This window comes from Chanodichthys erythropterus, chromosome 24, assembly GCF_024489055.1.
Source record: "Chanodichthys erythropterus isolate Z2021 chromosome 24, ASM2448905v1, whole genome shotgun sequence".
NCBI lineage: Eukaryota > Metazoa > Chordata > Actinopteri > Cypriniformes > Xenocyprididae > Chanodichthys > Chanodichthys erythropterus.
Window position 1 is genome coordinate 27,539,633 of NC_090244.1, and position 14,270 is coordinate 27,553,902.

A 14,270-nucleotide genomic window follows, 5' to 3' on the forward strand; every position below is an offset into this window, starting at 1 on the left:
TACGCTGGAAATGCTGCTCTGTGTTACACGCCTGCTTTTAAAGCATTGCGCGGCCATGAGCTCACAGTGTCGGGAGGGTGCCGAGGCTTGTGATTGGCTGATCTGTGACGTGTGCTTATGACTGCTAGCCAATGACGGCGCGCTCCAACTTTTTAAACAAGCAGAGGATTTCCCGCTCAATGTGCTTTGTTCCGTTTTGATCATCCAAACAGTGTAACACACCCATAGGCTTTATACTCACATTGCTTTATTTGTTCTGAAATATGATGGTTGTACATATATCGGATTTGAACAAAATCACATCATCTGTATAAAAGCACTACAAAAAAAAAAAAAAAAAACATGAACCCAAAAAACAATCTCTATCAAACAAGTTACGGGACAATTCAATTCAGCTTTATTGGCATGGCACATTTTAACCAACATAGAAATATATAGAACAGAACATCTGAGTAAAACCTATGTAGAAAAAATAAAATAAAAATAATTTTAGTAACAAAATAGAATAATTCTAAAAAAATAAATAAAAAAGATTATAATACAGAAAACATGTAATAACTGAACTTGTTTATTTCTGGTTGTCCCTCAAGAGATGGCAAGATGCTTCAAATCTTGCAGCTATATTGTAACATTTGGCTTATTCGCCAAGAACGTAATATAGTTTTTGGATTGGGCTATAGTTAAATTGGGGAAATATTTTATTAATTTTGGGTTAGTAGTGGTCTCTGATTTCTTGGTATTTGGGGCATTCTGTGAGGAAGTGCAGCTCCGTCTCTCCCAGGATGCAGTGCGAGCAGAGTCTGGAAACTAGTCAGAGACTATCACGCGTTTAAAACACTTTATTCCTGCTACTACTGTTTTTCTAAACGCCCATAAAGAGCAATCGTACAGTTAATGGTTTTGATGGGTAATTTTCTGAAAAAAAAAAAAAAAAATTACATATATATATTTCTTTAATAAAGACAACCAACTGACTGGGTCTATGATGTTATTACACTGTTAAAGAAAAGCGCTCTCTATCAGATAAAATGGGTGGCTCTTAAAAGAGCCTTTGGGTTTCAGTGAAACAGACTAAATCCGCTTATTTGGATTTGGCGGGTTTCTCGGTCTTCTTGGGCAGCAGCACAGCCTGGATGTTGGGCAGCACACCGCCCTGAGCGATGGTCACTCCGCCCAGAAGTTTGTTCAACTCTTCGTCGTTGCGCACCGCCAGCTGCAGATGACGGGGGATGATACGGGTCTTCTTGTTGTCCCGAGCGGCATTTCCAGCCAACTCCAGGATCTCAGCGGTAAGATACTCGAGCACAGCCGCCAGATAAACAGGAGCACCAGCACCAACGCGCTCGGCGTAGTTGCCTTTACGGAGAAGCCTGTGAACACGGCCGACGGGGAACTGCAGTCCTGCCCTGGATGAGCGAGTCTTAGCCTTCGCTCTTGCTTTGCCTCCGGTTTTGCCTCTTCCACTCATTATTACTTTTACTTAAAACAGTTTCAATAAACAACGTTGAAAGAATGGAGAAACTGAGTTTCGAGGTCCTGCCTTTAAGCGAACGTTCTAGTCGCCCATTGGTTGAAAGTCTGTTAAGATCTCAAGCCAATCACTGAACTTCCCTCCAACACATCCAAACCCCACCCCCTTTTAATGATCAGGCTATGCAGTATAGACTAGAAAGAAAGAAAGAAAACATTAACAACAAGGACACCAACACAACAATATATCTAAAAATGGAAATAAAACAGTTAAAACAATGACATTTCAATGTGTACATCTATTCATGTCTCAACATTTAAAATTTTAGGTTTGCACACATTTTTACTCACCCGATGTTGTCTAAAACATTTCCTTGATGGTAACAACTGAAATTGAGAATGTAATTGATGAGAAGTATATAACAACCAATGCTTCAATTACTGAGTACAATAAAAACTATGTAGCACCAAAAGTGGTTCTTGGCTCGTAATCATAAGGGAACCACTCTTGCTCTACAGCACCTTTGTCAAAGAGTGCTTTGTAGAACCCATAAGATGTGCCATATTGCATTTTATTTCTTCAACAAAAATGGTGCTAAACAGCACCAACAGTGGTTCTTTGGCTCGTAAAGATAAATAATATAATAATGCTATATAATAATAATAATAATCTTTATTTTATATAGTGCCTTTAATGGTAACATTTGAAAGTGCTTTACAAGCATAAAAAAGATATATACATATATAACAACATATACATACACAATAAAATCACATAAATGCTATCCTAAAAAATGACTTTAAAGAACAGACTTAAAAACACTAAAGGATTTGTAGCACCTTAACCACCCCAAAGAACCACTGAAGAACACCTGAAGAACCATACAGGTGCTTAAAGGCTGATTTATATTTCTGCGTCAGACCTACGCCGGAGCCTCTGCACCGTAGGCTCTGTATATGTAGTGGTGCTAGCACTTCAGTCATCCCAAACCGCTGAAGCACCAAGATTTGGTGCTATACAGCACTTAAAGTGGTTCCCCTATGATTATGAGCCAAAGAACCACTTTTAGTACTATATAAAACCTTTTTTTAGAGTGTAGCATTAGATATTTTATGTACAGTAATAATATTTGATCATTTACATGAAGTAGTAACATTATTTAACAGGAACTGGGTAAAAACACCAGTAAACCACAAAAAGAAAGGTTAATAATTCAAGGTAATTAAGATAAATATTTATAACCGCTATTGTAGTTCACGTTATTTCTAAATAGACAGTTAGCATGTGTAAAACATTGTCAGTCGAACTAAAGCGGTGAAACAATATTTTAACAAGCTTTACAAATAATTTACTTCGACAAGATTAAGAGTGCAGGTCGTCCATTGGTTTCAGCCTGTTCAGACTTTAAACCAAAGCCTTCCCTCCAAACCCACCCCACCTGACCTCATTCTGGAAGGGTTTTTTTCACGCCCACCTTTAAGTTGTTAACGAGGCCCGCCATTATTTATTTATTTTTAAGTTTCGTACTAAGCATTATCTTCGGGCTGTGATTGAAATATAGCACCCAGAACACGCATGTTAGCAAATATTAAGCTTTTTCTCAACGAATTTACTTCCATAACTATTAAAATAGCAGGTCAAATCATTAACATAAGATTTTTGCTCTTTATTCAGAGATAGTGGGTGGCTCTTAAAAGAGCCGTTGAGAAGAAACAATAAATACTTTATTTCTTTTTGGGCGCTGCCTTTTTAGGCTTGGCGGCTTTAGGCTTTGCCGCCTTAGGTTTAGCTGCCTTGGCCTTTTTGGGGCTCTTGGCTGCTTTCTTAGCGGCTGCTGGCTTCTTTGCCTTCTTGGGGCTCTTCGTCGCCTTCTTAGCGGCTGTGGCGGCGGGTTTCTTGGCCTTCTTGGGCGATTTTTTGGCGGCGGGCTTTTTTGCCGCTGCGCTCTTGGGCTTCTTGGCAGCAGCGGGTTTCTTGGCCGCGGGCTTCTTCACTTTAGGAGCCGCTTTCTTGGCCGGTTTCTTCTTGGTCTCAGCGTTCTGCTTGTTGAGCTTGAATGAGCCCGAAGCGCCGGTCCCTTTGACCTGCACCAGGGTGCCTTTAGTCACCAGGCCCTTGATGGCGATCTTGACGCGGGAGTTGTTCTTCTCCACGTCGTAGCCGCTGGCGGCGATAGCTTTCTTCAGGGCGGCGAGGGACACGCCGCTCCTCTCCTTGGATGCGGACACAGCTTTGACGATGAGCTCGCCGACGCCTGGACCTGCTTTCTTGGCTTTCGCAGCTGACTTCTTCTTGGGCGCTTTGGCCGGGGCGGCAGCAGCCGGGGCTGGAGCGGTTTCTGCCATCTCTCTCTCGGATCGGATCTACAGTCTTTCAAACGCTGTCTGGTTTCAGCAATGATCAGCGCTCGAGCGCCGCTGCGCTCTTAAATAACACATGAGAACCGTATAGACTCAACCCGCCCTGCTCGGTGTCTGTGCGCCTCCACGAGCCCCTCACGATTGTGTTTTCTTCTCTTACATTTGGGCAAAACTGGAGCGGTGAAATAGTTTGTCGCAGTAAAAACAAAGTGAGCACCGAGCAGAGGTTCTGCACTTTCACTGGAGACTAAAATACGCGAAAAAGAAATGTTTATTTTGCCTCCGTCAGACCAAATCCAAGTCGAGCATCAGCCAGTGGGACAAGCCGCGTGTACATTTGATGCCTCGTTTTAATGAAAAATTTGATAAAAGCTTGAACGCGTCTGCTGTGTGTTCAGAAAACAGTCTGAAAGCAACTTTAATGAAATCAGCATTAGTGAGGGGCGTGAGGAGGCTTTCATACAGCTGTTGTTTTGGGCAGCTTGAAGCACACGAACATCATCCGGAGGATCCGAGTCTGTGACTCTCCTGCCTGGCCCTCATCTTCGCTCAGTTGATGATGATGATGATGATGAAGATGATGATGATGATGGTGACGACGACGATGATGATGATGATGATGATGATGATGATGATGATGGTGACGACGACGATGATGATGATGATGATAATAATAATGTACCTTTAATCGCGAAAGTATCCATACTTTATTTTGTTAAATACGTTTTCATAAGATGATTTGCACCATATCTTGTAACATATCAAGACTGTATTCCTCTTTTGTAAGTCGCTTTGGACAAAATCATCTGATAAAATGAAATGTAAATAATATAGCACAGGTAATTTTTTTGAGGATATTTTGTGCCTCACACGTAAAACCAAACATTCACCATCTCCCCAGCTAACACACGACGTAACAGTTACGTAATGTATTCGTACTTTTTGGTAATTTCATGACTTACTAACTGACAACGTAACTATGACGTTGCATGCCAGTAATTTCATTACCTTCAGATTACCATCTACCAACGTCGTCAGTACGACCCCCTAACGTTATAAGATTACCAAGGACGTTCCAGATACGTAGCTACTCTATACGTAATATATTGGTAATTCCATGACTTACTAGTAACGTAACTACAACGTTCTATGCCCATAATATTATTACCATCAAATTACCATATCACAACATCGTCAGTATGATCTCCTAACGCTATAAGAAAACCAAGGACGTTCCAGATACGTACTCTATACGTAATATATTGGTAATTCCTAACGTAACTACAACGTTGTATGCCCATAATATTATTACCATCAAATTACCATATCACAACATCGTCAGTACGATCTCCTAACGTTATAAGAAAACCAAGGACGTTCCAGATACGTCCTCTATTCGTAATATAATGGTCATTCCATGACTTACTGGCAACGTTATAGCAACGTCATGTGCTGGTAATTTCATTACCATCATTTACACATTCTTTATATGTTATTATTATCAGAATTTGCCATTTAAAATGTGTAATTAAACGTCAGACACAAGACTGAAATGTCCCTTAAGAAAAAAAAAATGTTTCTTTTCACCAAGTCAGAATATGGATAACTGCTTTTTTGTGATGTGACATACAGCGCGCGCCTCCACAAATGGAGCGCGCGCACAGTATGTTGACAAGAGAGTAAAGTTAATTTTTCTGAGAGAAGAATTTATTTTTCCGAGGTGACAACGAATAAATGGCTTTTATAAAAATGTATAAAGTTAACTTTGGAAAGACGCAAAACCTTTTTTTATTGTTATGTTTACGTTAGTGCTGGTGGCTGTTAGTGTTGCCATGGCAACCGGGTAAACATTCAAGCTGCTGGAGAGGACAGCGTCGGTGTTTCTCCTCAGTTTTATAGCAATAAAGTTCAACAACTGCGTCAGATTGGTTAAGTAACATTACCCACAGTCTACTTTAAGTACTTTTGTTAATATTTTTACCTCTGTGATTGAACGTCTGAAATATATGTTAGCAAAATGTTACACTAGCATATGTTTTTAATGCTACTGAGTGCAAAACGTCTTGAATGCTTTTAGTTTATGTTTCGCTGTAGGCGGTATGTTTTTATTTATAGTTTGGGTGTATTTCATTATTTTTATTTGGATTTTTGTTCATGTTCTGTGTGTTTTTCAAAATAAATGAATTGAATTCATTTTGAGCTCTGCATTCATTGTTCACAGCTGTTGGAATAGCCTTTACATTAGTTTGGGCAAATGAGGACATAAATTAGGTTAAACTACTGCATGTCCGCCCATGGAAAAATAAATAAGTATAAAAATTACCAACTGATTACCAACACACAACCATTGATACACAACGTTGCTACGACGTCGCAGTTACTAACTGGCAACGTCACAAAGTTACGTTGTGGCAACGTATCCGGGAATTTCACTTTTCCGGTTGCCACAACGTAACTAGTTACGTCGCCATGACGAAAGTTTGGTCACCAAATTACGTTGCAGTTACGTAACAGTCACGTATTTTGGTTAGCTGGGTCTCTTTTACCCTGAACCAAAACTGAGAAAAGTTTGCGGCGTAAAAATACATCTACTCTGGACACTGCTGAACTTAAATATAATTTTTCCCTCAAAACTGATTGAACAATGATAGAGTTATTTTATTCGTGAACTAACAGTATCAGGTTTTTCAACTTTGTTTGGCTGGTTAGTGATATTTTCATAATCAGAAAATCAGAAAGAGCTTTATTGTCAGGTATGTTGTTTACACACTAGGAATATGTTTTAGTGACAGAAGCTCCACAGTGCAACAGAGTAACAGCGACAAGACAAGACACATAATAAAAAGAATAAAGTAATATACAAATATATATTATATACATTTACAAGATAGACAAATTGCAAAAAAAAGCAAAAAAACAATATATAATATATACAATTGTATGTACAGTTACGTGTGCAAATTGAGATATAAATAAGTGTTTTAAGTAAATAATGTGTAATAGTGTTGTGTGTTCCGTGTTTTTCAAGTGTTCATGAGTGTTGGGAAGTAACGGCCAATCCGAGCACGGATTACTGCGTGCGTCTATACATGGGTTTCAAAGACGTCACTTCCGCTATGCCCGCCGCCATGTTTGGGACCGGTCACAGCTGCGCGCCCTGTTAAAGTCTATGGTGACAGCAGCTACAACTACCAGAGGAAGGCAAACAAAACGCTCTCAGAAAGTTCACAACAAGTTTACAATATATCTGGGATATGTGGTGCTGTTAGCCGTTTCAACAGTCGTCAGAACTACAAATTTATTTGATTTATTTGAAAATATTGTGAATTCTAGTTGCTGTGTTTTCGGCGTGTTGTTACAGGATAAACAAATTCACGACACCAGCTGACTAACGTTACATTACTTAGTTCAAGTACATGCGTGCATGATTTTGTGCAAATATAAGTTGTAATTTAATGTCTGTATAAATATATATGAATTACCCTATATAGGATGTGTCCCGTTGAGTAAATTAACCTTCTAGCAGAGCGCTTCAGTTTACGGGTGTTCATTCAGCGCACGCAGCTCAAATAATACCAAAATGAGATGATTTGAGAAAAAAAAAAATCATGATCCTTATTATTAATCAAACTATGTGTTGATGAAAATAATACTAGAACAATATAAGAGCTAGGTATTAAAAAATAATGCATTAATTTTCTAAAAGAAATATAAAGTTTTAATATTACTGTGTAGTAACGTAAAACATTTTAATGACTTAATCATTGCTGTTTGAGCTGCGCACGCTGAAGCTGAAGAGAATAAAAAAAACAAACAAACTGAAAGTTAATTAACTCAACGGAACACATCCTATATAAAATAATCCAGATATTAATACAAAATAAAAAAATATTACAACTAGTATTTGCACAAAATCACGCACAGAGCTTGAAGTAACGTCATTGAAACACCGAAACACAGCAAATAAGCCCAAATAATTCACAACGTCATTTTACAAGTATATACGATTATAATATAATGTATAAGAAGAAGACAGTCCCAATCATATTAATGTTGTCTTACTTTTTGAGTGCTCGCGCTGAAGCTATAGATGATCATCAGCTCTGTGGGTTATTTACCTCAACGAAACACATCCTTGAGAATAATCAGATATACTTAATACAATTATTACAAGTTTTATCTGTACAAAATGACGCGAATGCACAAGTGAAGTTTGAACAAGTTATGTAATCAATGTTTAACTCAGTCGACGCGCTCTTCCCACAACAACACGCTGAAACAACAACACAGAGAATTCACAACATTTTATTACAGTCGTGTTTTCGTTATAATGTTATGTAAATTACAGTCCCAGCAGTTATTAATGTTGTGCATTGCTGTTTGGCTGCCAGTGGTGTGGTCCCTTCTGAATGAAGCCAATAATTCTGCCGATCTAACTTCTTTGGGATCAAATAAATTTGTAGTTCTGACGACTGTTGAAACGGTTAACAGCACCACATATCCCAGATATATTATAAACTTGTTGTGAACCTTCTGAGAGCGTTTCTTTGGCCTTCCTCTAGTTGTGGCTGCTGTCACCATAGGCTTTAACAGGGCGCGCAGCTGTGACCGGTCCCAAATATGGCGGCGATAGAATACAGTGACGTCACATGAAACCCATCTATAACTTTCAGTTCCGGTTGAACTGATCGCACAAAGTAGCTACTCAGGTCTTGTCAGAATGCGGACTGAATTCAACTTTGTTTGGTTGAGGATGATATGTGTTCAAGTTGTGCGTTAATGACAACATGTAAGTTCATTCACGATTGTCCTTTACTGAATGTGTTGTATAGTAATTCATAAGATATTGTGAGTTCGTTCGTGAAGATCAGTGACGCTAAACCCAGCATCTTGCCTAAGCCCTTTATTTCAGTTGTATAACTACTACACTTGGATCCAGTGTATTAATAGCATTACTGATTGACGTTTGCAGTGTGTAGATTTGAATGTTTATAATTTTGCTCTGTTGTTATTCTTAGTTAGAAGTTTAACTATCAGATTGTGTGATGACGCAGTAAATAATTCCATTTATAAGCGCCATGCGCCATCTAACGGTGAAAAGTGGTATTATTGCAGAGAATTTCATGTTTACAGTGAATAGCCAATAGTATAATGCCAGTTATTATATATATTGAAGTTGTTAATGTTACTAATTGTGTTTATTGTTAATTGTTTCAGACCACACCTATGCCTACTCCTGTACAGTAACCTCACATATCATTATTGTGAAGATAATGCCAAACAATGCTCTGTGATCTGGCCGTGCTGTTCATTGTGCAGATCATTACTGAACTAAAGACTGGTGATTCAAATTCATGCCTCCTGTGTTCTGACCGACACACCAGGGCCACGCAGCTACCCTAAACCAGTGCAATACAGTCAAAAGTAAACTCCATTACAATGAGATTTTCAGTACATCAGTGACACAAGGTTTTAGTACCCAATAATTAATTTTTAATTTTGTCTTAAAAAATGCAAATTACCCAATTACTGAAGCTTAATGTTGATTCACCTTTCAGAAACTGTCCCTGTTAACTTTGCTAAGCCGGGTAGATTTCTGACTGACTATTTTATTAAAAACAACAAAAAAGACATTTATCTTTGTTTGATCTTCATTGTGTGGCAAAAGTAAGAAAACAGAACTTTGGGTGTTTAGGGATAAAAGGAAAATCCACCAAAGCCTCAGTCTTTGCAAGTAAAGATGGGTCATGGCTCACACTTTGTGTCAAATTTCGAGAGAATTGTCAAAACATTAAAAAATCACATTTATCAAATGCAAAATTGCAAAGTTTTCAGGTCTTTTACCATCTACATATTTTTACCGTATATATTGCGAAAAGATTCAGGGAATCTGGGCAAGGCAGGAGACCTCTACTGAATGTGTGTGACCTTCGAGCCCTCAGACGGCATTTCATTACGGTTATCGTTAACAGTGTTTAATATTGAATAAAAATGACACTACATATATGCTTAAGAATTCAGTCAATTATTATTATTATTACTCAAAATTTAATTTTGACACATGGGTGTGGTAGTGTTTTTCAGAGCAGGGACTGGACAGGGTAGAAAGAGAATTAAAGGATTAGTTCACTTTCATATAACAATTTCCTGATAATTTACTCACCCCCCATGTCATCCAAGATGTCCATGTCCTTCTTTCTTCAGTCGAAAAGTAATTAAGGTTTTTGATGAAAACGTGGGTTACTTCAGGATTAACATGGGTTACTTCAGGATTATTCTCATTATAGTGGACTTCAAATGGCCCTAAACTGTTGAAGGTCAAAATTACAGTTTTGACCTTTTACAAACAATACCAGATGAGGAATAAGGGTCTTATCTAGCGAAACGATTGGTCATTTTCTAAAAAAAAAAAAAAAAAGTATATGCTTTATAAACCCAAATGTCCGCCTCAAAAGTACTTCCGCCAGACCGCCTTCCGTATTCTTCAAAAAGCTTACGCTATCCGGTTGTTAAGTCTGACGTCACGCGGCAGCGCTTCCGGGTCCTAACGCTCTATCTCATACCACAAGAAAACAACAAATGGTGCTAATATACATACACGATGTGGTGTAATACTACAAAAAATATATATATTACAACCTTTATCTCCATATCAAATGACAATGATTCATCTTTTATAAATCATTAAAATATTAATATCTGTGATGCTGTGAGCACGGAGACTGTTGTGTAGACTGTAAGTATTTAAAATGTTTAACTTTTTTAAATGATTGATGTTTAATATGAATAAATAGCGCTAATAAACGGCCGTCGATGGCATTCTCAAGTGAAACAAGTCGAGGCTTGGACCCGGAAACGGCGTTCCTTACGTCACGACTTAACAAGCGGATATGTCCTACACCTTCCCTATTCAACTTACGTAACAAACACGGCACCAGTTCCATTTTTTTCCATAAGTTGATTACATCATAAACCTTAATTTATTTTCGACTGAAGAAAGAAGGACATGGACATCTTGGATGACACGGGGGTGAGTAAATTATCAGGATTTTTTTATTTGAAAGTGAACTAATTCTTTAAATGGCAAAATCCAAGTCTTCTGAAGAGACACGATAGCTTTATATGATAAACTGATCGATGTACATACTGTAATAAACATGGAAGTTCAAATGTATGTACATGTGTGTGTCATATGAGAACAGCAGAGGTAAGACAGAATTTAAATTTTTGTATTAACTAAATTAGGGAATAGGTATTTTACTGTGTGACAGTACATTAAACTACTCTATATAAATGTAAAATAATGCAATGGGGGAACGTTTGTGGGTCGTGGTACAAGTAAAAAGGGCCTACATTATTTTAAATATAGTATCAGACTTAATAGACTTAATCAGTCAAAATGCAGCAGCGAGGTTGCTGACAAACACAAAAGAGGGATCATATATCACATATTCTGGCCATGTAAGGAGGATTTAGGCCTAGTGGATTCCAAAAGTGGGTCACTATTAAAGGATCTAAACATAAAATCCAAACAATAGTTACAACTCGTAGTCAGGACTAAGGCTTTGGTCGAAACATAGGCAAAACAATCCAATGGCAGACAAATCCAAAACAGTAATGCAAAAACGTGAGTCAGAAAAGCAAAAGCAAGGGTCATAATAATCAATAACAGAGTCATGGAAGAACGCTTAGTAAGGCAGTGAACTGGCAACTTAGCAATGTGGCAGTGCAAACACATGACTTAAATACAGGGTCACAGGAAATGACAAGACAGGAACTGATGTGGCAGGAACAAGAAGTGACAAAGTTCAATATTCAGGTTACATAATACTCCCTCTGGAAGACTGGAGCCTGATCAAACTTTACACCGCCTACCCGTTTAATTTAGAATAAAGTACAAAGTACTATATAAAGCTCTACATAGAGTGGCACCAAAATATTATTCTGAGCTTATGAATTTTATTTGCTCACAGATATCGTTGAAATCCCAAAATCAGCTGCTCAAGTAAAAGAGATCATGCTTACTCAGTTGCTGCTCCAAAGTTGTGGAATGGTTTATCGTTGTCTATGAGATTGTCTGCCTCTGTAAATATGTTTAAAACTCATCCTATAAGACACATTTGTTTGATGAGGCATTTGCTACTTTGTGAGGACCATTAGGTTTGGATTAGAAGATTATTATTATTATCTTTCTCTTGTTTATATGGTATTATCTCTTTCCCACCCATCTTATTGTGTTTTATATTGTATCATTTTTCCCCTTGTGTTTTATCTAATCCTTTCAAAATTGTACAGCACTTTGGTACACTCTGTGTTTAAGGTGCTTTATAAATACATTTTGATTTGATTGGATTACTGCCCTGCACACTGGGGACCAAGACCAACTCAAGCTTATTCAAGTCCACCCCTGATGTAATACCAGATTTAACATTTTAATCAACAGTGAGTTTAACTTTTTACCATTTGGCTTATAATAAACAACAACAACATAATGGCTTAAAGTATTGCAATAGTATTGTATTGGTTCAGTAGCTTTAATTGTATCAAATCTTGACATGAGTGTATCATTACAACCCTAGTATATTTTTACAAGGCCTACTTTAAAGAAAAGGATTTTTACAAAATCTGATTAGTGTTCACAGGAGTCATGTTTGAGACACATGTTTATACCAGAGGGAAACAGGCTGATTTCAGGCCTTACACACTTGCCTAAGAGTCTTTATTACTTTGAGAGAGCCATCCATTAGCATTCCAGTTCATCAAATTGACATGCAAATGCACTCTGAAGACAACATTTCTCCCAAAAAGGCTTTAATAAAAGGATTTTAGGACATAATGCATTTGCAAATAGCACACTGAAAGTAGTACTTACAATGCACACTTTTACTAAAGCGTGCAATTTTACATTTCATAATGTATTATAAACAAACGTAATAAAATCCACTGTGACCAAATAAATAAAATACTACGATTAAATAGTTAAGAAGTGAAGAGAAAAGTGCAATGGACAGTCGGCAAATCCTTGTGTAAAAGGGAAGTCCCTTATAAAGACAGGATTTGTGAAATCCATTTTAGAGTTAACTGTAGAGTTGCACCTTCATGTACCCTACTGTAACCCTGACCCACCACAGCTTGCCTCTTTTGGTCTGGACCAAAAAATAAAATGATTTTGACATTTAGTCGTGTTTCACTTAGCATTCACAATGGCATTTTAAATGATGCACAAAGATACAAAAAAAAAAAAAAAAACGGTTTTATGACATTTTGCAACAGAACTACTGAACATAAAACAATGCTGTGTTCTGGGCTAAATGCGCATGTATGATTGTATTTTTACCAGCTGAGTGTTACGTGTTGCAGGTGCAGAGATGAGGCAGATACGGATTTCCACAATAATACTTATAACAAAAGGCAGAGTTAATCAAACATGCACTTAACATGACAGAACGGACGAGGTCCTCGCGCCGTAGATGGAACAACCGGGAGGGGGGTGGGTGCCCTTGAGACCTCATGCCGGAGCAGGGGGAGGAGTAGACTGGAGTGGAGGTCTCCAGGACGGGTCCAAGAACCATGGCAGGTCAGGTGCAGCGGGCAGCCATGGCGGGTCAGGAGTCTCGGGCTGCCGAGAAGCCATGGAGTCCAGGCAACGCTGAAGGTCCGGCGGACCATGGCGACACCGGCGGCTCTGCCGACCGAGGCGTAGGCGGGGCTCCAGAAGGCCGCAGTGGAAGCAGGACGACAGACAAAAGGGAGAACAGGAGGGAGTGAAGAAGCCAACAGAACTGAGGGACGGAAGGACGGAGTGAATACGGAGGAGTAAAGTCCAGAGGTGAGGGCAGGCTGATGAATGACCAATGTTTGACCGGAGGAAGGATGGAGACTGGTGAAGCTGGTGGACTGATGGGCCATGGTGGAGACGAGGGAGGTTGGAGCCAAGGTGGAGGTAATGGAACATAGGACCGAGGAGTACTGGACAGAGGAGCTTGGTAGAGGTGACGTGTGGAGACAAATGGGAGGAGGTGGGAGAGGGAGGCAGGGAGGGAACACAGTTTTTGGGCTGGAGACCAGCGAGGAGATAAACAGTTCAAAGTTTGTGCCTGGGCGGCTGGCCCGGTGGAGACTGGAGAGGGCTTGGACTTTCTTCCTCCGCCTTCTGGACCCAGCAGAGGAGTGTGGGTACAGCGTAGAACAGGCAGGGAGTTCACTGGAGGGGTATGCGGAGGAAGACGGAGGTTGACTAACTGGCCCGGCCAACAGTGTTTCTGGACGGACTGGATGAAACAAACACTCATCCTGAACCTTTTCAACTAGGAATTTGGAGCCATTTAACCACAAAATTAAATTGATAGTGTCGCTTAAGGAGAAACGCTAATCAGGTTCATCAAAACGGAAAGTGTTGTCATCCAGTCCATCCAGAAACAGGGCGATCAAATTAGTGT

General features: G+C 39.0%; 2 protein-coding genes and 1 pseudogene across 2 annotated transcripts; 1 reads left to right on the forward strand and 2 right to left on the reverse strand.

The window, feature by feature from the left end:
• LOC137015492 (histone H2AX-like) overlaps positions 1 to 14,270 on the forward strand; it is a 116,821-nt pseudogene that overhangs the window by 68,988 nt on the left and 33,563 nt on the right.
• LOC137014982 (histone H2A) lies at positions 1,082 to 1,481 on the reverse strand. Its single transcript, XM_067379576.1, has one exon. It carries the CDS (start codon positions 1,466 to 1,468, stop codon positions 1,082 to 1,084), a length of 387 nt encoding a protein of 128 aa, XP_067235677.1. The 5' UTR covers positions 1,469 to 1,481.
• LOC137014993 (histone H1-like) lies at positions 3,196 to 3,871 on the reverse strand. Its single transcript, XM_067379606.1, has one exon. It carries the CDS (start codon positions 3,814 to 3,816, stop codon positions 3,196 to 3,198), a length of 621 nt encoding a protein of 206 aa, XP_067235707.1. The 5' UTR covers positions 3,817 to 3,871.